The 24,656-nt window shown below is 35.8% G+C and overlaps 1 protein-coding gene across 2 annotated transcripts in view; it reads left to right on the top strand.

The window, feature by feature from the left end:
* The window catches only part of SMARCC1 (SWI/SNF related, matrix associated, actin dependent regulator of chromatin subfamily c member 1), a 158,527-nt gene extending 135,967 nt beyond the window's left edge, over positions 1-22,560 (top strand). The window contains exons 26-28 of one of the 2 annotated variants that reach the window (XM_031960825.1): positions 351-612; positions 17,611-17,787; positions 20,123-22,560. In XM_031960825.1, coding sequence (XP_031816685.1) covers positions 351-612; positions 17,611-17,787; positions 20,123-20,217 — 534 coding nt within the window. In that variant the 3' untranslated portion in view covers positions 20,218-22,560. The remainder of the gene's footprint in view (positions 1-350; positions 613-17,610; positions 17,788-20,122) is intronic. The other variant, XM_031960832.1, reaches the window with a different exon arrangement.
* The last annotated feature ends 2,096 nt before the right edge of the window (positions 22,561-24,656 follow it).

Raw genomic sequence — 24,656 nt, 5'->3', positions numbered from 1 at the left:
TGTGAACTTCAGCTGCATTTGCAGCTGTGTCAGCATTAGGTCTCAGTGAGATCTTGCTATAGAAAAGTGTCCGTCGTATTCAGTTTCCGCTTGAGTGCTACTGTATACACAAAGCGAAACAATTGGAAAAGGAAGGCAAAATTTGAATTCAGGGAAAGTGAATTGGAGCAGGGGCACAAGCCATTTTGTACTACACACTGGGCCCCTTTTACAGGATGTTGGAGAACCATGAAGGAAAATTGACATGTTTTTTAGCAATACAGTGGTTTGAGAAATTTATGTTGAAACTTTTTTTTTTTTAACTTTTCAAAACATTGTGATTTTTCCTCCCTATCCTTTTCTCATTGCAGTTAGAACAGCAGAGACAGCAGTTACTCACTGAACGCCAGAACTTTCACATGGAGCAGCTAAAATATGCTGAATTAAGGGCTCGACAGCAAATGGAGCAGCAGCAGCATGGGCAGAACACTCAGCAGTCCCACCAGCATTCTGGAGGACCTGGTATGAACCCAATTGGAGCACCAGGGCATCCAGGAATGTTACCTCATCAGCAGCCCCCTCCTTATCCCATGATGCATCATCAGATGCCCCCTCCTCATCCACCTCAACCAGGTAAGAGTGTACTAAACATCACTGTAATATTAAAGCGTACTAGGACAACCATCTGCATAGTCCTCAAGTCACATAGCTCAAATTTTGGGGTTGGTTGGCTACTTTTGTTATAGTTCTATTCAAATAATAAACTTCAATCACCAGAGATTAAAATGACACCCATCATCACATAGGAAATTAGTTTCTACTAAAGTAGGCATTGTAGGATAATGTTAAAAATGTTGAATTTTGGAATCAAAATGCCAGGTGAAATGTTCTGAGAAGTATTGGGAACTTCCTTTCACACTAAGACCTTAGATAGATGATTTAACTGCACTAATACTCAGTTTCCTCAGTTATAAAAAGGGAATACTGATATTTCTTAATTGAATTTACTAAAAGAAAATTAAAATAGTTTATGTTTGAAATGTTTCTTTCCGAATTACCTATGCTTCTTTTTATGCACAGATATGAATTACATATAGAATATGCATTCATAACATCCTCCTTTTTTTTTTTATACAGCCTATATGATATATTCTCTGTGTCCTTGAATCTTAGTAAACTGACTTTCCCTTCATTGTACAATCTTGAACAAGACCGAAGTTCTTTCCTTGATGTCTTAAATTTCCCGTTAAGCCTTCAAAAGATATAGGCTCCATGAAACAAATTATGTGGGAAGTTTTTGGACAATTTCAAAATCTCACATATTTACTCAACAAATATTATTTTGTGGAAAGGAGGAATCTATTGATTTATGTTATTCAGTGAGATTAAATGCTTTTATCAGTTTTTTTATCTTAAATTTCAGTATAGCATTGAAGTTCACCAAATTCTTTCAATGGTTCTATAATTTTAAATAAATTGCTCATGCTTTTGTTCACTTTCAGTCAGATGTGCTAGTAGATAGTGGTAGTCGTTTATTCATTAAATTCAAGGCCTAAAATACTTGGCAATAAAGAGTTTAAGGTAAAATATTGGCGCTGCTTATTGATACCCAAAGACTTTAGCAGTCTTTGACATAGGACACACTATTTCCTGGATTGTTGTCTATTTCTTTATTTTCTGTAGAAGGAATAGACAAAGAGATGTCCTACCTTTTTCCCACCTTTCCTCAGAAAATGGACAATTTGTTCCCTTAAATGTTACTGTAGATACCTAGAAATAAGTGTTTACAAAATAAACTTTGGAGGAAAAGTAGTCCCTCTACTTGCTTTCTTTTTTCACTCAAAAAACAATTGTAAATAATGAAAGCCAGTTGGAAATACTGAACATTTAATTAGTTTAAAAAGTGATATATAGCTTTTTATAATTGAGAATGTTTTAGGGTTCAAATGCAAAACGAAAGTGATTGGAGTAGTCAGTAAGAGAAAAGCCTCAAAAATCTTCCACAGAAGAAATGGGAAAAAAATTAAAAGACAAACTTTTCCATATTCCATGCAAAGTAGAAGTTAAGAAACTTAAGGGAGTTTTTTGTAAGGGAGAATTTTGTAAATATCTCTCTGTGAATAAAGATTTGCAAACTCTTAATTCTCTCTAGTTGTTGTTTAAGAACTATCAACAGGAGTTTGCCATGATGCTCCCTTTATTCACTAGAAATTATTGTTAGGAATTTGCATTGGCACCAAGGTGATTTATTCAGATTAGCTGCTCATCTACAAAGTAATTGACCAGAATTCATGCTTTGTAAAGAGGACAAAATGTAGCCTTTGGAAACCAAGGAGAACTTGGTAGTTTTTGGTAGTCTGAAAGCTGAAATATTTTAATTCAACAGAAGGTGGTATATTTTACCCAATTTGAAACTTCTTAGTCTTTCTTGCTTGTGACACTTTGTACATAATTGTCTTGAAAATGTTTCTCTGCTTTTCTGAGATGCGGTGAAGCATATCACTATGCCAGATTAGAACATTATTTTTTTCACCTGGGTAACTTTGTGTCAAATTAATGTGCATGGATTAGCAAGTGGATAGTGAGATGTCCTACCTGAACCTATCTTTGGCTTTAGACTCTTTCTCTCTTCCTCTTTGCCTATTTAAATGTATGAAAAGAGCCCTATTCAATTTTTTCTGGTGCTGCTTCCTGACTTGGCTGGGTAAACAGAACTAGCTTTCTTCCAGTTTTTTTGTTCCTCTTTCTTATGGAGAATGGTAATGATTCGTTTGCTTTTTTGAAAGCTATCATAATACAATTACATTTAAATTTTTTTTTGAATCTTAATTTTTAAATATACTTTTCTTTCATCTTTCTTCCCCCGTTGAGGGAAAAACAAAACAAAGTTTTTATAACAAGTATGCCTATTCAAGCAAAACATTTTTCTCACATTAGCTATGTCCAAAAAATATATTGCAATATGTAATTTGAATCATTTGTGATGTGATTTTAAAGTGTGATACATTTGGAAGTATTCGAAACTGTTCTGCCACTTAAAGTGACAAATCACTTTACCTCTCTTGTTTAACAAAATAAAAACACAGTAGAGCATGTATAATCTTTTAAAATTAAGTCAATATGCAACCCACAGTTATCCTTATGGGGCTTCTTTTCTATTAACGTTGGACTCCAGACTGCCTGTGACAGCCAGTTCTAAATCTATGATCCTAGAGTGCTTCTATATAAAAGTAGTATGTATGTACAGGAGGCTGAATTATTAAAATCCCCTTTGATTATTAAATCTGATTTAGATATAATTTGTTACTCTGATAAGAGATATTATATGTTTGGTAAGAGATATATATTATGTAGTATTATACTGTTCGCTTCAGTTTTGAAAATAACAAAATCTTACCTTAGTACTCTTGGATAAAATCCTCTCCTAGAATTGAGATATAAGGCTGCCAGTCCAAAATATAAAAGTATAAATTAAGATAGAATATCATTTACTTAGCATTGTGTCACAACAAGAATTTGAGGAGATGAAAGCTTTTTTCTGAGCTATGATGTCTTAAATTCCAGGCTAAAGAATTCCTATTATTTTCAGTAGAGAAATACAGAAGTTGTTTGATTAGAGAAGTGGCATCATCAAGGTTTTAGAAGATTTTAGTCTGCCTCTTCCCTCTATCTGTATCTCTAGTAGTGATCAGGATTAGATCTGTGGTTTTGGAATATAAATATGGTGGTTGTATAGATGAATTTAAAAGGGAAATGGAAAGAAGGGAGTCATTGTAAGAGATAGTCACTTCTCTTATAACAAGACATACATTCCCCCCAAAATACCATACCAAGTAAAATTAAGCAATAAAAACTTTTTTAGTGGCACACTATCATTTTTATTAGGTTGTTGTCTTTTATGTAGTATGGTTTTATCTATATTAAGTGGTTAAGAAATACAGTCAATAGTGACACTATCTGTAGTGCTGCTGCTTTGTCAGCCTTTGCCCCAGTTCCCATGAGGCTAGTTGGCAAGAGGTTGGGCAAACTTTAACTCAGGGCTTGAGGCCATGGGATTGGTTCAGATCAGCTTTTCTGCCCACAATTTGTACTGTGCCAGAAGATATACAATAAGTAGGGTATTTTATGTCAACAAAGATCACAAGTTTGCTTGTGAAACGGGCATCAGAAGGGTTGAAGTTTGTGAATTGTTATAAAGTGGTATAGTTTTCTGCGTTCAGGCTGTTTCTGAAGAAAAATTGAAATTTGTATTATACTCAAAATGTCTCTTTTATAGAAGTAGTGCTGGAACAAATTTATGTTTTCAAAATGTATTAAAAAGCAGAACTGACTTTATTATGCAGTTAGGCTTGATCAGACTTAGCAACTTAATTGGATATAGGAGGTAAGGAGGATACAGAAAAACTTTCCCAGTTGTTAAACTGGGAAACTCAGGAAAGTCAGTGTGTAGGAGGTAACACCTGTACTGAACTTGGAAGGAAGCCAATAATTTTAAGAGTCAAGATGGAATTAATTCTAGGCCTGTGAAAAATGGCCAGTGAAAAGGTGTAAAAATGAGGGGAAACTTCAGATGTGTTAATAAGAATAAAACCCCAGAAAAGATGGCCAAATCCAAATTTCAGAGGATTTGATATCTTAAATTCCAGGCTAAAGAGTTCCTATTATTTCCAGTAGAGAAATACAGAAGATGTTTGATCAGAGAAGTGGCATGATCAAGATAAGGGAGAAAATCCCAGAATTTCAGAGTTGGAAGAAACCTCATTGGATGTCTTATTAGAAGCACATACCCAAAGTTTTTACTTAGCCTTTAAAAATCCCCTTCAGGGAAGGGAATCTATTAAGTCTAAATTTATCTCTGCAAATTCTATCCCATTGCTTCTATTTCTCTATGTAGTAGGGAAGAATAAACTATGACTGAAGTAGTGAACCTCAAAGAATAGAAAATGTTGGTACCTTTAGCAGAAGTCAATAAGTTAGAGGAAGTGTTGGTTTAAAATAGTAAGATATTGATTGTGTGGTGTTTTGAATATATGCTGAGTTTGAAATGGTTGTAGGATGTCATATGGAAAGCCACAATAGGCAGTTAATATGACATTGAAATTCAGAAGAAAAAATAGGGACATATCTATAGATATATTAATAGATGTTTTAGAGTAATCTGAGAAGAAATGATACTTAAAACTCTTGGAAGTTAATGAGTTTACTAAGTAAGAGACAATAGAAAAGATGTAAGACAGCTTTGGTATTGAGGAGGGGGGGTAAATGATGATCATCAAGTAAATGAGACAAAGATGGAGTGTTTATTTGAACAGAAGGAGAATCAGTAAAGACCAGTGTCAGGAAATCAAAGAGTGTACTTAGGAGGAGAGATTGGTCAACAGTATTAAATTGTAGAGGGGTTAAGTAGAATGAAAGCTGAAAATGGCCATCAAATTTAGCCTTTACAAATTCTCTTAAACTTTAAGAGAACAGTTCAATGGAGAGGTAGCATTGGAAGCCATAATACAAAGGGTAGAGAAAACAAATGATCAGCTGAAGAAATGGAGGTAGCAAAAGTGGATGATTTCTAGTAGTTTACTGAAAAAGGGAGAAGAGATAAAGGAGGATATAGCTTGATTCTCATGAAATTTTTAAATTTTATTTTAAAGAATTAGGGTAGCCTTGTTCATCTTTTTAGGAAGTTAAAGAAAGATAAGAAATGAATGGAAAATGTTCATAAAAAAGAAATAGAGTAACATTAAAGTCAGAAGTAGAGGAATTTGTGAAAAAGAAGGGCCACTCGTTTTTGTTTTTTGTTTTTTTCCAAAGACAATAGTCAAATAAAAAACAATGGGTGAAAATGAAGAGATTTAAAAATATCCTTCATTGGTAGCCTTAATTTCCTCAATATAGTAGAAGATAAACATGTCTTCTTGGTGCCAGGAGATGAGAGGCAGATTGGGAGTTTGGAGGTGAGGGCAGGTTTTAGAATAGTTTCTGAAAGGAATGAGTTAATCAGTACATGAAGAATTATAGTTGTGTAATACCATAATAAGGATCCAGTTGAGGTGAGTGAATTTGTAGTGGAATCATTTGGTACAATAAAATCTATGACCATTTCTATGGTTAGCTGACGTTATTAGAGTGACAGTGAAGTTTTGAGTGATGATGGGTAAGGGACAGCAGTGAGAGTGCAAGGAATATGCCAACTCTTCCCCTAAAACCTAGTAAGGAAATTCGAGAGAAGGCTCGGGTGGCATTGGAGCATATAATTAGGGACACATTGTCAGACAGAAAGATTATAAAGAAAAAAGATGGGGTGGAAAGTTGAACATTTGTGTGTGTTTTCTAATGACAGAAAAAGAAATAGAAAATGATGGAATTTCACTGGGTAAGAAGAAGCAGGAGAAAGCATTTTTTGCTTTCTGGAGATTGAATCACTAGGATGAGAGGAGTAGAAAGTATACATTTTGATACTCATTAGACAAGAAGAATACTGATTTCTTAGAGTGTCTACTTTGGATTCAAGTCTAAATCTGGATTCAGACACTTCCTAGCTCTGTAACCTTAGGCAAGTCACTTAATCCTGTTTCCTCATTTTTCCAACATGTGTAAAATAATCTGGAGAAGGAAATGGCAAACTACTCCAATTTCTTTACCAAGAAAACCCTTAAAAGACAGCATGTAGAATTGTATATGTCTAAAAGTAATGAGCAACAATAATTACCTTTCAGGGTCTTCTAATTATTGTTGCTTTTCTAAATTATTAATTATTATTCAAGGTATCAATAGTTCACATATTTTGACTTAAATTAGTCATTCAGTCACAAATATTAAGTGCCTTCTCTGTGGTTTGGAATTGCAAATTCAGCCTAAAGCTCTAAGTTCCCAAAAACTAGACTGAATTCACATATTGAATTAGTTCAACAGTTGTAACTCAGGATGGCAGAAGGTATCCCATACATAGAAAAAATGTTTGGCTCTGTGGAAGACCTGGACATTCTTCTAGTGTTCAATGAAACGGTGGTTATGAACAGTATAGTTCCAAGCCTTTATTTGAAGTCCCGGTCTTTCTAGCTTCAGGTATGGTATGTGAGGCCAACAAAATCGTCATGTCAAGCTGAAGAATTCTTTCTCCTATGTTGCATCTTCTCAAAATAGTTAATGGTCGTCTTTTAATACCTGTATGTCTGTCATACCAGAAAAGGTCCTTGAGGAAGAGCCATAAAAAATATTCCCTGCTCTTTGGGTCTAAATAATAATGATCCCTGAATGGATTATTTTAAAGTGAAATAATTGAGATAGTGAATCTCAAATTCTCAAATCTCAAACAAAACAAAATAAAACAAAAAAAGCCAAACAGCTTCCATTTTCTCACCTATATATGGTAAGTTATTCTAATTATGCAGGTGAGGCAGGATCACATTTTTTGCAAGGGCAGAGCATTTCTTGTTCTTGAAAATTAAGGGGGGAAAAAGAATTAAGACACAATAAAAACAAGACCCTAATGAACAATTATGGATCTCAACTAGGATGTTGGGGGAAATTCCCAAACTTTTTACAAAGGGGTAAGTCAACCATCCTTTCCCCTTAGTTCCATTGTCATAGGAGTTATTACTAGGTCAATTGACCCATACTCTATTCTGTATATGTTGTTTTAAGACTTTGTTTCTTCTCATCTCTGGGTTTTTTTTTTTTTTTTTCCATGCCAATTTATACTTTTTTTTTAAATTGTTCTTAAGCAGTAAGTCCCAACTTGTTTGCATTAATTTGTTTAAACTCTTGCACAAAAACATTTTCATCTCAAATAATTGTTAACCTAAGCAATTGTAATCAGACTAATAAATTTTATATACATCATGTATTCCGTTCTATAGGTATTTAGTGAATATTTTCACTATGCTTGTGTTTCTGTTGTGAAAAATAGGGAACATAAGGGAATGCCATTGTTAGTTAATAGGATTGATATGTCTGAGAGGAGAGTAATGTATTTGAAGACAGGATTTGAATTCAAGGAACCTCTGGTCAAATTCAGTCTTCACTGCTTAATACTGACCATTAAGCAAAGCCACTTAGCCTTTCGGAAGTTGTTCTTATGGAAAATCAGGAGTTTGGACAAGGCAGATGAGTACCATTAGGATGTCTTCTGTGGTGCTGGACTTGGCGTGAGAAAGACCTCACTGAACTTGCTCATGCCTCTTAAACTTAATTAAGGCATGATTTTGGGCAAGTCCCTAAATCTTCTTGTACTCTCAATTGCATAAAGTGAAGCAGCTGAATGAAATTATTTCTGTCCCTTCCACCTCTAATATGTATTATAAAGATATCATGGTTAGGATGCTTTCAGTTGTTTCTAGTTGTAAATTTCTTTAACATCCAAAAATGTGTCTACCTAGTTAATCTAAGAGGAAATGCAGCCTGGATCCAGTTTAACAACTGTTACATCATTTTCCAGTGCTAACCTTTAAAAAGGAAACACTTTAAGACCTGTGTTCTAAAGGAAAAAAATCAGCTGTTATTATCCTCAGGAAGGGTATCTCTTCTCTATGAAGGAAGCAGGTCACTCAGAAGTCTAGACTTTTCACTTAGAACTGATTCCATTATTTCTGTTCTACTGGGGACTCGGCCAAAGGCTTTATTTAGAAATGAAATAATGAATTGCACCAAGCATTTGAAATTCTAAAAGTCCTTTTCAACTATACTTGTCTTTTTTATACCCTCACAAAGCAAAGAAAGAATCCTTGGTTGGCGTTCATCTCTGTTTCGATGGAGTAATTAAAAAAAAAAAAAAAAACCAATAAATAGTAATAAATAAGTAATGAAAAAACACTTTAATAAAATAAGTAATAAACCTGAGATTATATATCACCAGTTTTTCAGCACTCTAAATCTAATTTCAAGCATAACTTTACATTTTTTATAGTTGACATGTCTGTTGTTTGTCTCTTATTTAGTATTTCCAGTATTTTGTGCCTTAATAGTGTTTTTCTAAAGCCATTTCCTTTTTTCTCCATCTTAAAGGAGACATCTAATTTTTTCTCCCTGAAGAGGATGGAAAAACATTTTGATTTTGATAGATTATTCATGTTCATTTAAGCTTTTTATCCCATTAGTTATATGCTTGAGAGGCAAATTGAGTAAGTTTGTGAAGATACCTTTGCTCTTCCATTTAGAATATTATGAGGACCATAAGCTTTAAAGATATCAAAATGAACTCAAAAATTAAGAAGAAAAAAAGATTAAGAAAAAGGACTTTTCCCCTTACCAAAAAAAGACCACTTTTCTCTTTCTTAGTGACATAAAAATATCTTCATTTAAAATCTTCATCTTTTCCTAAGTAAATTCTACTGTTAAAATGTTTTGCTATCTACTGAATCAGATTCATAAAGTGGCATTTGTGAAACTGGCATACTATCCTCACATAAAGTGTGACAGCAATAGCCTCTAGGGGGCAATGTACTTTCTTTTAATGCAAGTGTTCGGCTTCCCTGGAAAGTGTTTATAATAATAGCATTCTACAAAAAAAAGTAATGCAGTTTGGTCATCCTTGTCCCTTCCACACTTAAAGGAATATTTTCATTGATTGATTGAGAAAAAGAACTATATTGACAGAAGCAACCAGAATTAGTAGTATAAACAAGATATAATCAAAGAAAGTAATACTCAGATATTCATTTGTACCTCAGTTTTTCTAATTGTTGAATTCATTGATATGTGAATTTTTTATTAATATGTATGAAGCACACCTGAGTAGTTCATTTATTTTCAGGTATAAAGGAGTGAAAGTGACAGCAAATCAGAACAGGCTGGATAGAACCCATGGATATCTACATTTGAGGTTTTATGCATATGTATCTTCATTTGTAGCCTTTATTTTCTTTTAATGATATTTTAGTTTTCCAAATACATGCAAGTTTTCAACATTAACTTTCACAAAACTTTGTATTCCAAAATTTTCTCCCTTTTCTCCTCTCCCCTCCCCAAGACAGTAAGCAATCTGATACAGATTAAACATTTGCAATTTTTCTAAATATTTTGTATTTGTGATGGTGAAGAATCAGATCAAAGTGGGGGGAAAAGAAAAAAAAAAGTAAACAACAACAAAGAAGAAAATGAAAATACTATGCTTTGATCTACATTCAGTCTTTATAGTTCTCTCTCTGTCTCTCTGGATATGGATAACACTTTCCATCACAAGTCTATTGGAATTGCCTTGAATTATGTCATTGTTGAAAAGAGCCAAGTTCATCAACATCAGTGTACAATGTTCTCTTGATTTTGCTCACTTCATTCAGCATCAGTTCATGGAAATTTTCCCAGGCTTTTCTGAAATCAGCGTGCTTATCATTTCTTATTGGGCAAGAATGTTTTATTACATTTTATACCATAATTTATTCAGCTGTTCCCCACTCAGTTTCCAGTTTCTTGCTTAAGAACAATAAATTGTAATTAAATAAGTTCCTTGAGTGTCAGCATTATTTTTTTTTCTTTGGAAATGGAAGTAAACTAGAAACTAGAAGTAAAAAACTTTTTCTTCTGCCCCTGCTTCTTTTTCCTACCTATCAAAAGAGCTATCTTTGGTTCTTCTAATACTTACCATATATCTTTTTAGTTTGATTATTAACTAGATTTGTGTGTTTGTTTATTTTTTTAATAACAAGAAGGTAAAGGAATTTCAGTTTTTAATAGGACTTTTACTTTTTTTGTATCCTCAGCACTTAAGCACATTGCCTTATATATATGATTAATTTAATAAATGCTAGTTGATTGAGTGATTTTGGTAATGGATAGGAAATGTTTCCTCAGCTACGGGATATGAAGGGCAATTCTAACTTTGGCTAACTGACTTTACTACACTGACTTTGTGAGAGCACGCCAGATTGGCCAAGGCAAGCACTCTTCTAACAAACAAGACTTGTTGCCATCGATGTAGGGGATTATGTAGCCAGCCAAAGACACTTGAATTCTTCACTCCAAGAAAAACAATGCAGCTGTGATTTTTAATAATTAAGGGGTGAAATTGCTTTATTTTTGATCACTTGATAATTGTTTTTCAGATTCTTTCTTGGGTAGCTTATTTCTTTGTTTTCCAAATACATGGGGGAGGGAAAGAGACAACTGGTAAGATTTATTTTTTTTACAGAGAGGATTTTTTTTTTTAAATTATGTTATTTTCAATGAACAGAAATCTATCTTTTCTCCCTCCCTCCTTCCCCCAAAAAGAAAAAAAGAAAAACAAAACCCTTCTTGGCAAACATGTCTAGTCAAGCAAAACAAGTTTACATATTGGTCTTATCCAAAAAATATTTTTCATTCTTCATTCTGAGAACTTCATCTTTCTTCAGGAGATAACATAGTTCATCCTTAGTCCTTAGGAATTGTGGTTTATCATTCCAGTTATTAGAATTCCTTAGTCTTTCAGAGTTCTTTGTTTCTACATTTCTCTGAAGTACATATGACCACATTATTATTGGGAACAAAAGAGTCTGTTAGCTGTCCATTGTAACTAAGACATGGTTTCATTCATGGAGAATCTTTCAACAAAAGCAGCTGTCTGTAGGAGGGACAGTATTATTTCTGCAGTGTCTTGTTTATGGGAAACCATATACTTAACATTACCTGGAAATTATGTACTGTCCTTCTGAAATGATAAGGGCCTATAGCACTTTGGGCATTTATTTATTTTCATTTACAGCAGATTTCAATTTACTTGGGTTTTAAGAAATGTATTTCTATTTATTGGGGCCCAAGTGGCAGCTTCTTGATATAAAAAGCTTTCCTTAAGTGTAAACTGTTCAAGTGACACCATGTGATCTACCTACCTGCCTACCTGCCTATAATATGGTCTGATTTTTATTTTGAAGGGACCTCACCTATTCCAACAAAACAACATGTGTACAGGCTATTATATAATATTTTCAATCCTTATCTATCTTGTTAATAGCTCTCCTATACACTTGCTTTGGCAATTTGTCATTCCACAGTGATACTACACAGTGGAAAGTGACAGAGGAGGGCAACCAAAATGATGAAAGGCCTTGAGTTCCTGACATATGATTTCAGGTAAAGAAATTAGTTATTGTCTTACCTGAAGATAGTTTAGAGGGAACATTACAGTGGTCTTCTAAGTGTTTGAAGAGGGGAAAAAAGAAAAATGGATTCAACTTTTAAGCTTGTTCTCCTTGGGCATAAAGGGCAAGACTAGGAACAATATGCTATCAGAGCTATCTAAAAGTAAAAGAGATTGTTTCAAGTGAGTGGATTTCCCCCAATTGGAGATCTTCAAACAAGGCTGCATGACCATTTGTTGACTATGTGGTAGAATAGGACCTGGGGGCTGAATTCAGCCTAGAGAGGCACCCTTCCTCTTCCCCCCCCCCCCGCCCCCGGAATTGGGCATCTACTGTAGAGGCCTCTCATTTTCATAAGGATGAAAAGCATTGGCCTGCACTGTACCTTCCTGTTCTGTGATCTTGAAGTTGTGTCAGATAGACAGCTGTGATATCGAATGACTCGGGTATATACTTTAATCTTTTTTTTTTTTTTTTTTTTTTTTTTTTTCCATTTCCTCAAGGCTCAGCTCAGGAAATCTTTCCTGATCAGTTCAACTCTTAATATTTCTGCTCAATACTTTGTGCTTATTTATCTGGGTCTGTTAACTCTCACATTCCCCTATGAGAACAAGAGAGGAGACTTAACAGATTATTGTTGAATTTAATTTGTATATAACTAACTCAAGTTTTTGAAGAAGCCAGGTTTTGTACATATGGCTATATCCTGGCAACTGTCATATACCTCTTTTCTTTAATCAGTAGCAATACTGGTCTTGAAATTTTGGGGGCTATTTATTTTCTCTCCCTATGGGCTACATAAACAAGATACTGAACTTGGAATCAGGAAGATCTGGGTTCAAATACTACCATATATATTGCTCATCCATAGACGAGTCCTTGCATTTCTCTGAGCCTCAGTTTCTCCACTTGTTAAGTAGGGCATAATAACCATAGTGCTTACCTTATATTGATGCAAAGCTTAAAGGAAATTATATATGAAAATAACTTTTTTTCTCTATAAAAGTCTATAATTATTATTTTCTTACTTTCAGACATCACATCACCATATCACTAGTTTCCAAAGAAAGAAGGGTACTTTCAATTATTCTTGCCTCAACCTCATCTTTATCTTTTACCATGTATGCTGCCTCCATTATCACTTGTTCATTAAGAATGCAGCAAAACTTAGATGTTTCCATCACTTTGCTCTACTTACAGTGGTCATGAACAATCCATAAGTATTTATTAAGCACCTACTGTGTGAGGCACTGTGCTTAAACCCTGAGGATACAAAAACAGGTGAAAGTATCTGCCATTAGGTAACTCACAATCTAAAGAGTGAGACAGTATGAAAACAAATATATACAAAAAGAGCTTTATAAAAGCTAAATAGTAAATAATTAACAAGGGAAAGGCACTAGAATTAAGAGACTGGGGAAGACATCCTATGGAAAGGTGGGGTTTTAATTTGGACTTAAAGAAAGGTAGGGTGGTCAGTAGTTGAAGGAGGGCAAACATTGCAGACAAGAGAAATAGCCAAAGAAAATGACCCAACCAAGGAATGGAGTGCTTTGTTCTCAGAACAGCCAGGAGACCAGGGACACTAGATCAAAGAGTATGTATTGGGAATTGAGGTTTAAGAAGAATGGAAAGGTAGGAGAGGTGTCAAAATTTTGAACGGCTTTGAGTATAAATATTATTTTGTATTTGATCCTGAAGTATAAATAGTATTTTATATTTGTCCAGGGAACCCCTGGAATTTTTTGAGTGGGGTTAATGAAATGATCTGACCTGTGCTTTAAGAAAGAACGAATGATTGATGGAAGTCGGGAGAGGCTTGAGGCAGGCAGAACCTTGCCAGCAGGCTTTTAGAATGGTCCAGAGTCAGAGGAGGAAAGGGGAGAGACATCATACAGGTGAAAACAGAAGTTGGTAGCAACATAAATACATGGTAGAAGAGGCAATGACTAATCCAGGGTGACTTTAGATTGTGAGACTGGGAGGATGGTGTTGCTCTCTACAATATGAGGGAATATGGGGGAAAGGGGTAATCAAGGAAGTAGGGAAGGATAATGAGTTCTGTTTTGGACGTAATTTAGGATTTCTACTAGTCATCCAGTTTGAAATGTCTGAAAGGCCATTGGAGATGAGAGGTTGGAAGTCAGCAGAGAGATTAGAACAGGAAAGGTAGATTTGAGACTCCTTAGTTTAAAAAGATGGTGATTAGATCCATAGGAGCTGGTGGGAGATCACTAAGTAAAGTAAGTTGTCTAGAGAGAAAAGCCAAAAGCACCCAGGACATAACCTTGGGGACACATCTGGTTAGAGACTATCATCTGGAGGAAGATCAGGAAAGGAGACAGAGGATGGATCAGAGGAGGTGGGGGAAGAACCAAAAACCTAGAGGGGAGTATCAAGGAGGAGTGATTCACAGGGTCAGAGGCTATAGTGAACTCATGGAAAAGGAGCATCAGTCATTCAAGGTCATTGGTAACTTTGGAGAGTAATGTCAGGGAACAATAGTCAGAAATGGGTATTGTAAGATGTAAAATAAGAGGGAAAAAACTTGGGAAAACGTCTTGAAGACAACTTTTTAAGAGATTTAGCTCTTAATAGACAGAAAAAATATAGAATGGCAGTTATCTGGGATGGGAGGATCAAGGGAAATTCTTTTTTAGAATAGAGGAGATATAGATTATTTGTAAGCAGGAAGAAATTACATTAGAGAGGGTGAGATTGAAAATGAGTGAGAGATTGAGGATGATGGAAGAGGCAATCTGTTAGAGGCTATGGAAAGGAATTGGATCACTTGAATGGATAGAAGTGTTAGCCTTAATATGTAAAAGAATAAGGCCAGAGGTAGTTAGATGGTACTGTGGATAGAGCACCTCCCCTGGAATTAGAAGGACCCGAGTTCAAATCTGGCCTCAGATACATAACTCTGACTAGCTCTGTGACTCCGGCCAAATCACTTAATCCTAACTGCCTCAATCAAAAGGAAAGGGGGGAAGAAAAGAATAAGGCCACTTCATCATGTGAAATAGATTATGAAGTTGGCACCAGAATAAGAGATGAGGAAAAGGGAATTCATAGTGAATAAAAGGTTCTCAACTGAGTGAGTGGCAGGAGGGGAAGCCATGAGAGGTTTGTGGAGCCATGAAAAGGTGTGAAAAAGCTGCTATGCTTAGTGACCTGGTGAGTTGATAGGGGAAGTATAGGAGAAATACTTGATAACATTTTTTTTCTGTATTCATTAATCAAAAATTACTTTTTGAATATACTTCCATCAGTTAATTTCTAAGCGATCTCAGCAAATTACACAATCTGAATTTTCTTGCATTTGACGCTTAAGGATTTTATTTGAAGCATATTTTATTCTTTTAATATTGAGCCTGTTTAGACAAAAGTTCTTGTTTTCTCTTTTTAAAAAAAAAAAAAAAACGCTTTATAGGATTTTCTTGCTTCAAGCAATTCATTCAGTAAAATTATGTTTAATGGGGGTGGAGGGAGTGTTATAAAATTTAGATAAGATCAAGTTCAGTTTCATAGCTGCTTACCATCTGTTAAGCGGTAACACCAACACAGATCACCATAATACACAAAATTAAATAAACTAACAGGTTTTGAAATGAAATACTGTATCCAAGGAAGAAAGTCATGAATATAACCTAAGAGAAAATTTCATAGAGAACATGATATTTAAATTGGGTTTTAAAAGAGAGTTAGGAAGTTCAGGATAAAGGGAGAGAGGAGGGACATTCCATGCTTTTCAAAACAGCATGCATAAGGGACAAAAAGCAGTACACTTTAAAGCATGAAGTAAAATGATATGAGATAAATCTGGAAAAATAAGGTGGTGCCAGCTTCGGAAGAGACTAAAATACTATATAAAATAGGTCAGTCTCCACTAGAAATAAGTGGAGAGTAACTGAAGAATTCTGAGAGCAGAAGATTTAATTTAACCAATTACAAATGTTCAAAACCAATATCATTCTGAACATGATACAAAGGTTAATTTGGAAAGAGAAGAATGGGGGATTTTGGCATATCTGTTAAGAAGCTCTGGTAATAAATAGTCCAGGCAAATGATAAATAGGTCCTATGTAAAGGGGATGTTAGTGGAAAAGAGAGACTTGTCTCTGAGAGATGTTACAGAAGTACAATTGATGGGACCTGGTAATTGATTAATAACAATACCAATAATAGTAATAAGTAGGGCTTTAAAAAGGTTTGTAAAATAATATTTTACAGACATTCATTTGATCTTCATAACTCTAAAAGCTAGGTGCTGTTATCTCCATTTTACACATAAAAGAACTAAGGCAGAGTAACTTTCCTTGGGTTATACAGTTAAGTGTCTAAGTCCAAATTTGAACTGAAATCTTGACTGTAGGTCCAGCAGTCTGTGGACCATGGTACCACTAAGCTGCCTCTTAAAGAGTGAAGTATAAGGTTTGAAAGTTTCAAATACAGAAGAAAGGATGAATTGGTGGTGTCCCTTACAGAAAAATAATGAAGTCATAAAAAAGTTTCAGAAGCAAAGCTGTTTATATTAGTTTGAGAAGTTGAGTCCAAGGTGCTGGTGGGAACATCTAGGTGAAAATGTCCTCTAGAAGTTGCACTGTGAGTCTGTATTCCAGAAGATGGAGAGTTATGTGTATAGTGGAAGTAGTTGAAGCTGTGAGAGAGATATTTCTAAATGAGAATTGGAGAAGAGATGAAGGCCAAGGTGAGATCCTTGGGGAACAGGAGAAGCATAAGCACTTAGAACTGTGAAGGTTCCTGGAGAATGTTCTCTCTCAAGCTGAAGAAGAAAAGCTTATCAACTATGAAATTATTCTACATTTCATGCTGTAGTCACAAGAAAATACAAGCCTCAAAAATAAGTCTTGAAATTACAGCTAATTAATGATAAACTATCATATTCTAAAGCAGATTATAAACCAGTACAGATAACTTCTTGTGTTTCATTCTTTCCCTGGAGTTTCCCTGTGATTTCAAAAACTTAAGAGACAACAGACAATGCTATTTGGATTAGATATCTTTTTGCATTTAAAGGTTTTGGAGATTCATGCCTGTGAAAATGAGTGAAGAATGATGTTACCTGTATATCTGGAAACTCTCTCTCCCCCTTTCCTCCCCATTTCATGAATGAAGCTCTGATCTTGACCCAGTTAAACTATTAGTCCATAGACTGAGTGCACATTTGTTGTTAAAGCTCTTCTTTCTTTTCTCATTAGCCCAAATACTTGGTGTCATATATCCTCGGGAAGACAGCTGACAATCCCTTCTTTTTACCCTAACTCTTTAACCAGTGAGCTTTAAAAAAAAAATTTATGAAAAGGTTTCTTTTTTAATAGTTTTTCACAACTGTCTCTGCTGAAGTTTTGGAGCAATCAGTAGCTCACAAACCCCTCCTGAAAAAAAATCCCAGTGTAACAGTTGCTACTGGGGGGGCATCTTCGATGTTTGATATATCCCAGGATATATGTTGCTTTAAATTTATTAGCCCATGGAATTCTTCTGGTTGCATTACAGCCTTCCTGGCCCACCTGTTCTTTGTACATTTATGACCAGTACCCTTAAATCCTTTCTGCAGGTCAGATGCCAGGTCCTGGTTCCATGATGCCTGGACAGCCCATGCCAGGTCGTATGATTCCAGCTGTTGCAGCTAACATCCATTCTTCTGGGGGTGGTCCTCCCCCACCTGTCATGCCACCAATGCCTGGGAACATCATTGGACCACGAGTACCCCTTGCAGCACCTAATGGCATGTGTAAGTAGAATTCTGGCCTGGGTCTAGGGAAAAGGGAGAATATCATTTCCATTGTTGAGAGGTCAGTGTTGAACCATATTTGAATTATCCAGAACTGGAGGATAGGTAAGTGTAAATTGAAAATTCTACTTTCTGCAGGAAATTTTTGGTAGCATAGTGATTCAAGCTAGTATCTGACAAAGTAGTTCTGTCTGTTCAAGCTCATTAGCCATCTTGGCTTCAATAACTTAACACCTCTTGATGAGTTGGAAATGCTTGAAAAACAGAGAGGATGCTGTTCACCTAACTTCTTCCTTTTTACTCCTGTCTTTTAGTCATGTCCTTGATGTAGAATAGCTTGTTTATAGTCCTTCATGGGTGCAGAATGTAAGGCTTAAAAGAGCAAGCAATAAAATGAATAAAGGACTGAATAGCAGGCCTTGTAAACAGTCTGTCTATCGAGTTTTTAGTGTCCTGCAAAGGAAGAAGAAACCCTTTCGCTTCACTTCACTGTCACCATAGTGGGAAGCATTGACCAGCCTACTTGGCCTAGAAAATTTGTGACCATACCTTTTCTTACTTGGAGATTTGGGCTATTCTAGCTGAGTCAGATTTCTGGAAAACTTTTTGGAGGTTTTTACTGGCATTTCGGTTTTTAGTTAGTATCTTTTACTGAGCATTTCTTGTGTGCTGAGCATTTCAGACATGGCCTAGGGATTAAAAATAAAAAAGAATATTCTCCATCTTCATGTAGCTTATGATCTAATTAAGGTAACAACATACATGAAAAATTAAAAGAAGAAAATATCACAAGGGCACATATTTGTGATGTATTGAGAAAAAGCCCTGAACTTATAAGTCACAACATACAGGTTTAGTCCCAGCTCCAATACAGTTAACAATTGTATGGCCCCATACAAATCATTTCATATATGTGCACACATGTGTGTGTACACACATATGTTGCTGTTATCAGCAAACTAGCTCAATGACAGCCCCTTGCTGTTGAGCATAACATATGAGAACTTAATGTGGGCTAGAATTTGAAGGGAAGGCTTTAATGGAAAAGCTAGAACTGTATCTGCATGGATAAAAGCACAGTGAAAGAAGTGTCTGGTCATTTTTTTTCATGTTTTGAACTGGTATCCAGAACTTATATATACTTCTGAATATTTTTTGTATTTAAAAGTAAGCCTGCAATATAAGCTGCTTTATCTCTGTTCTGAAGTAAAATCACCCATTTTTGATTATAATGTTGTAAATTCTAGCACAGGGTTTCTTAAACTTTTTCCTGTAAGCCAGGTATGAAAATCAAACATTTTCTGATAATAAATCATTATTTTTCAATTCCCACCCACGTTCAATTACAAGATGCCATATGGGGTTGCAAACCACAATTTAAGAAGCTGGATTCTAGCTCATCCTGTATAAATGCTTAAGGAAAAATGATTATAGAATGGGAACTGTCGATTGGCCTTCATGGTTCACAGTGAAACTGGAGCAGACCTTTTAGGGCTTCATCTGATTTCACCTGCTGTGTCCTGCATTTCCCCATCTCTATTCCTATGCTTATGCATTTCTAGTTCTTTTATCTTATATTATCTTCACCTCTTCCATGAAATCTGTCATGCATTCCCCAATCACAATTGATTTTACCCTTCTTAATTCTCATAATACTTAATTTGTTCCCTTATATAATTATCACATTCACCAGTTACATCTTAATAAACAGATGCTATGTATAAGGTGCTGTATTAGGCACTAGGGAGACAAAGATGAAAAACTGCACAGTCCTTGCCCTCGAGAAATTTAAATTCTATTGGAGAACTCACAAACTTAAGTGTTTTATATAAGTTAAAGGATATGAAAGCCAGGAAAAAAAAAAGCATTTTGAACTTGGGAAAGAGGAGTCAGGAATCTACTTGATAATTATTTGGATGGTCATTACTGCCAGTCTGCAAAGCATTTGCTAAGCATTAATTGTTCCAGGTAATCTTCATGGTCCTTGAGATACAAAGATAGGATATTATAACCCTATCAAAAGCAGTCTGGTCATGATGAAATTTAAATTGGGCTTTGAAGAATCAGTAAGATTTAAATAAATGTAGAGGGGACCAGAGCATTCCAAATCATCAGCAACATCAGAAGTTATAGCAGTAGAGACAGACAGAAGTGAGTGTGGTGTGTGAGCCAGAGGATTTGTGTTGTCTTGTAGAGAGCCACTATTTGCAAAGCAGCCTGATGGAAATAGTCTTTTCAGTAAGTAATTCCCTGTGTTTTCACCTTCTCTAGCTTCCTTCCCTCCTAATTGCTTATGCTTCCATTATTCATGTTTGGCTTTTGGTTGTATTTTCAGACCCCCCTCCTCCGCAGCAACAGCCCCCACCACCTCCGCCTACCGATGGTGTCACTCCTCCTCCTGCAGCAGCACCAGCCTCCTCAGCTCCCTAACAAGACGCAGTTCAAGGGACTTCCAGACCTGATTCCATGATCTCGAGTAGTGGTGACAAGACTCTCTTATTCCTCAGTTTCCTTCTGTTTCTTTCAAGATTCCTTTTCCATATTTGAGTGCCTCCTTGCTCTGGTGTATTCCTTTTGGCGGTGCTCCTTTGCCAGGGCTTATGGGGGACTGATGGTGAAAGTATACATTAGACAGAAAGAATTCCCCTTGTGTCTTCCCTGTGCTGTGTAAGGGGCAAATAGGGAATATAACGGGTAAGCCCATCCCAATCTTTGCTCTTGTAGTCTTTCTCTGTCTTGGTGCTTCCATGGGTAATTTTTTGTTGTTAGTATTTAAAAAAAAAAAACACCTTTAATAGGAACCAAAAGATTCAAGCAGAGAGATGGATCCACCAGTCTAGAAGTGACTGAATTTTCAGGCATAGCAGATGCATTCATTTTAGTTTAATGATGGGATAGGGTGAAGTGCAAATGTTTAGAAGGTACACAGGGCCTTGGCACTCACATATAAGCATGACGATAAGGGATAACAGTGGTGGAGGGAGGCACCCTTGCCATTAATACTGCCCCCATTGAGGAATACATGTGCCTCTTTATTAATCCAAGTTATTGCACATCATTTGAATCAGTACCTGACCCATCTCTCCTGCCATACTGACAAAACATACTTTTTTCATTGATCATTGACTGAGAGTGCAACAATTAGAATAAAATTGCTCTCTTCTCCAGGTTTACTGGTTCTGGCTTTCTATGCAGATAGTTATTGTTGGGATGGTTTGAGATGTAGGGAGCTTTGGGGGCTACTAAGGGGTGGGGGTGGAATTGGGGGGGTGTATTCCTTAGGTCCTCAAGATACTCAGAAAAGTTTTGGGAGTTTAAGGCACCAGCCTTGATTGAGGAATCCAGCCTAATAGTCACTCTTGGGTGCATTTTTTTCTCCTCTTTGCTTTCCCCTTTATAAAAAGCTAAAAAGGAAAATAAAAAAAGTAGATGTAGTTCTGAAGTTCTAGTTATGGAATTTGGTTGGGATGGCTAGGGGTGTGAAGCCCCAAACTACCTCTTGCAGACAGCCAGAGTGAGCAGAATTCAGTGGAAGCGGTACTTTGAATTTAAAACAAGTTTATTAGAGAGGTAAGGTGGTGCTATACCGACTCTTTACACCTCTTCCCTTTACTTTCTGATCTCTTACATTCCATCCTTCATCAGGATTTTGATAGGAAACACCTGGTAAATTCTGAGGGGATGCTAGGGAAAGGGCTCAGCATTTAGAGCAAAAAGCTCTCTGTTTTTATTAGGAGATGGGTTAGTATTTTACTTTTTTCAAAGATGGGTTGGTGTTTGGGGGGGGGGACTTTTTGCTTTCTTTTGTTTTTCAGGGACAGAGGTACAGGAATGGGGTCCATTCTATAGGAAGACACAAAAATGCCTTAATATGAGCCCAGTTTGGACTACCTTACTGTTCCTAGTACTAATGGTTAGTTACTTGATAGTTCTTGGTGACCATTCAGTTTTCCTCTATTCCCATTCCCTAGGAAAGAGGTTTTTAAGGATTTTTTCCCCCTAATTAAGCTTTGTTTTCCAAAGCTTGTGTCCTCCTTACCTTAATTTCCAGGTTGCATTTCCATCAAAGTACAAGGTTGGAAATTTTTTCTTTTTCTATCTTGTCTATAAAAAGCTTTACATACAAAGGACAAGACACATGAACTCTGAACACAGAACATTGTCTTCTCTTTTCTTTTTTTTTTTTTTTTTTTTTAAATCATATTCTCTGGAAAACAAACAACAACAACAACAACACAACTATCAACAGGATCTGCCTTCTCAAGGCTTCAGGTGTGGACTTCAGCTAAACAGATGCTATAAGTATCTCAAAGCCCTTTCTTAGAGCACTGGATTTGAGTTGTTCCTACTGGAGTTTAGTTTTACTGCAGTTACCTCCAGAGAGCCCCCCCAGTGCCTTGTGAAAACAGCCAGGGTTTTCCTCATTCCCTGCCCTCCACCCACTCCCACTCCCCACCCTGCTGAAGGAAATTCATTCCAAATGGTTTTCCTCTGGGGCTTTTGAAGGAACATGGAATTTTATTTCAGATTGTAATCCCATGTAACCTCAGGTTGTTAGGGTAAACACTTTCAAATTTCAAGATCCAGGTAGAGTTATTTTTTACTGTACTGGTGATGGTCCTACCAAGTACCTGAATTCTTAACACTGCTGTGTATCTGTATAAATAACCATGTGGTGACTTTTTCATCTGATCCTGTGTATATGATCCAGTTTTATTCCTGCAATACAGCCACCCAATTTTGTGAGAAAAACAAATGTGGTTTTTGTACAAACCTGTGTCCTTGTGTGTGATTTATTTCCAAAAATAAAGAAGGGACTGGGGCAGGAGCGAGGAACCCTCGTGGTCTTGTCTCTGGGTCTTAATGGGAACTGTATTTCCACTTGTGCTATAGAGTACAAGGATATTTGCCTACTGTGTGTGAATATGCAGTAAATTGATGTATATTTGAGACTTTTCTCCTGAAAACAAACATCTAATGGGAAACATCCATTAAAAGTTGTGAGTTTCATCTCTTTCCATCCTAACACTAGAAATCTTCATGTAAAATAAAAGAAGGTAAGTGTGAAGATGCCATAGAAAGAGAGAAACGTGGCACTATTTGCTGGTTTCAGCTTTGCTGGGAAATGAAATGAGATTAGCTTAGTCAAGGTGTGATTGATGTATTATTGATAATGAAATGCTACCCATTATCCAATCCATTTCAACTCCATAGAGAAGGTAGGTTTTGGGAACTTGTCTCTTTATGATCTCTTAAACTGTACAAATAATTAAATCTAGATACGACTATATGAGCAATCATAATAAGAAGGAATTTTGATAGTGCATTTCCAAGTTCATCATAAACAAAGTTTTGGTCTTTATTTTAATAGGTTCAGATACTCAATTATATAAATTCAAAAGGGGATAATGAAGCCCTGAGAATGTAACAGTTGAACGTTGTAAGGGACCCAAGAGAGCTGACCAAGAGTAACCACAATATGTGTGGGAGTCTTCTCAATAATCCTCAAGTTTTAAGAAGGTAACCTCCAGTTGTACACAGAATAACAAAAGTTGTTAAGCAGATATAGTAGTTTTGTTTTTCACTGTCCTGTCACAAAATTTGTTCAGGCCTGTTACTCTGAACTACTTAAAGTTATTCTTTTTACTATTTTTACTGTCTTCTCATTTTTGTGGGGAAACATACATATGATCTAAGAATTGAGATTGGCATTATGCTTTGGTATATAGACTCTCTAAGGAATATTTAAACATTTACAGCATCTTTTTTTGTAGTAACAAACAACTGGGGAGAGCATCTTATTTAATGGATTGAGAGCTCACCTTGAAGAGCTGTATTCAAGTTGCTGACTCAGTGAGTGGCCTTGAGCTAGTCAGCAACTGCTCTGTCAATAATTTGAATTGGCAGTGTTAATTCTCTATGATTTCTTCTCTATGAAATCACACATTTAGTCCCTGTGTCTTTGCTACTGAAGTCCAGAAATAAAATAGATGTCCTTTGATTGAGGAACAATTAAATCAGGCTTTTTAAAAATGCAGGTTAATATGTTGCTGAACTATTCTTTGTCATGTTGTTTTTTTATTCTTGATTGTAAGGGATAACTCTGGAAGGGAAAAGAATATACTGAAAGTTGCAGGTGATAAAACAAGATATCAAAATTTATTTTTAAAAATCAGCAATTTGGAAATAAATTTAAAATGATTGTACGTGTTTAAATCTATATTGCATTACTTGCTGTGTTGGGGAGAGGGCAGGGAGAGAGAAAATTTGGAACTCATCTTACAAGAATGTTGAACTATCTTTACATGTAATTGGGAAAAAATACTATTAAGTAGGGAAAAGATCAAACAAGCCATTCAGAGCTCAGATTTTCAAAAAAACAGAATAATAATTTATTCCCTCTGTTAAATATCTTTACATTTGTATACCTGAGATTTTGGGGAAGTGTATCAAATATAGATGACTTGGAAGTTGCCTACTTCAGATTCTTAGCTTTGCCTGTGGAGACAAGCCCAGAATAATTTGTTTAAAGCTGCATAAAGATCACTAGGATTCAAACCTGCATAACAGAACTCCAATTTTGGCAATTTTGACATCCTTCAGCGTCCTTTAAGTGCCTCCTTTGTGTGTGACACAATGTGTAGCCACTGGAGGGTTACCAAGAAGAACTGCTCTGTATACAGTCATGCTAGTAAAACAGATGGTTTTCATCCTACCATCATGCCTCTTCGTAGAATTTGGTTGGAATCAGCTTTTTCTCTAAAGTCTTTGAGGTCATGACAAGTTTGAGTAACTCTGTATGAACAATTCCTGGCAGCTGTAGATCATGTATGTTGGTTGTATTTGGGAATAAGTTCCTGTTTGAAATG

This window comes from Sarcophilus harrisii, chromosome 1, assembly GCF_902635505.1.
Source record: "Sarcophilus harrisii chromosome 1, mSarHar1.11, whole genome shotgun sequence".
Classification (NCBI taxonomy): Eukaryota; Metazoa; Chordata; class Mammalia; order Dasyuromorphia; family Dasyuridae; genus Sarcophilus; species Sarcophilus harrisii.
The sequence above is the reverse complement of the archived record's forward strand: the minus strand, read 5'-3'. Positions and strand labels throughout refer to the sequence as shown.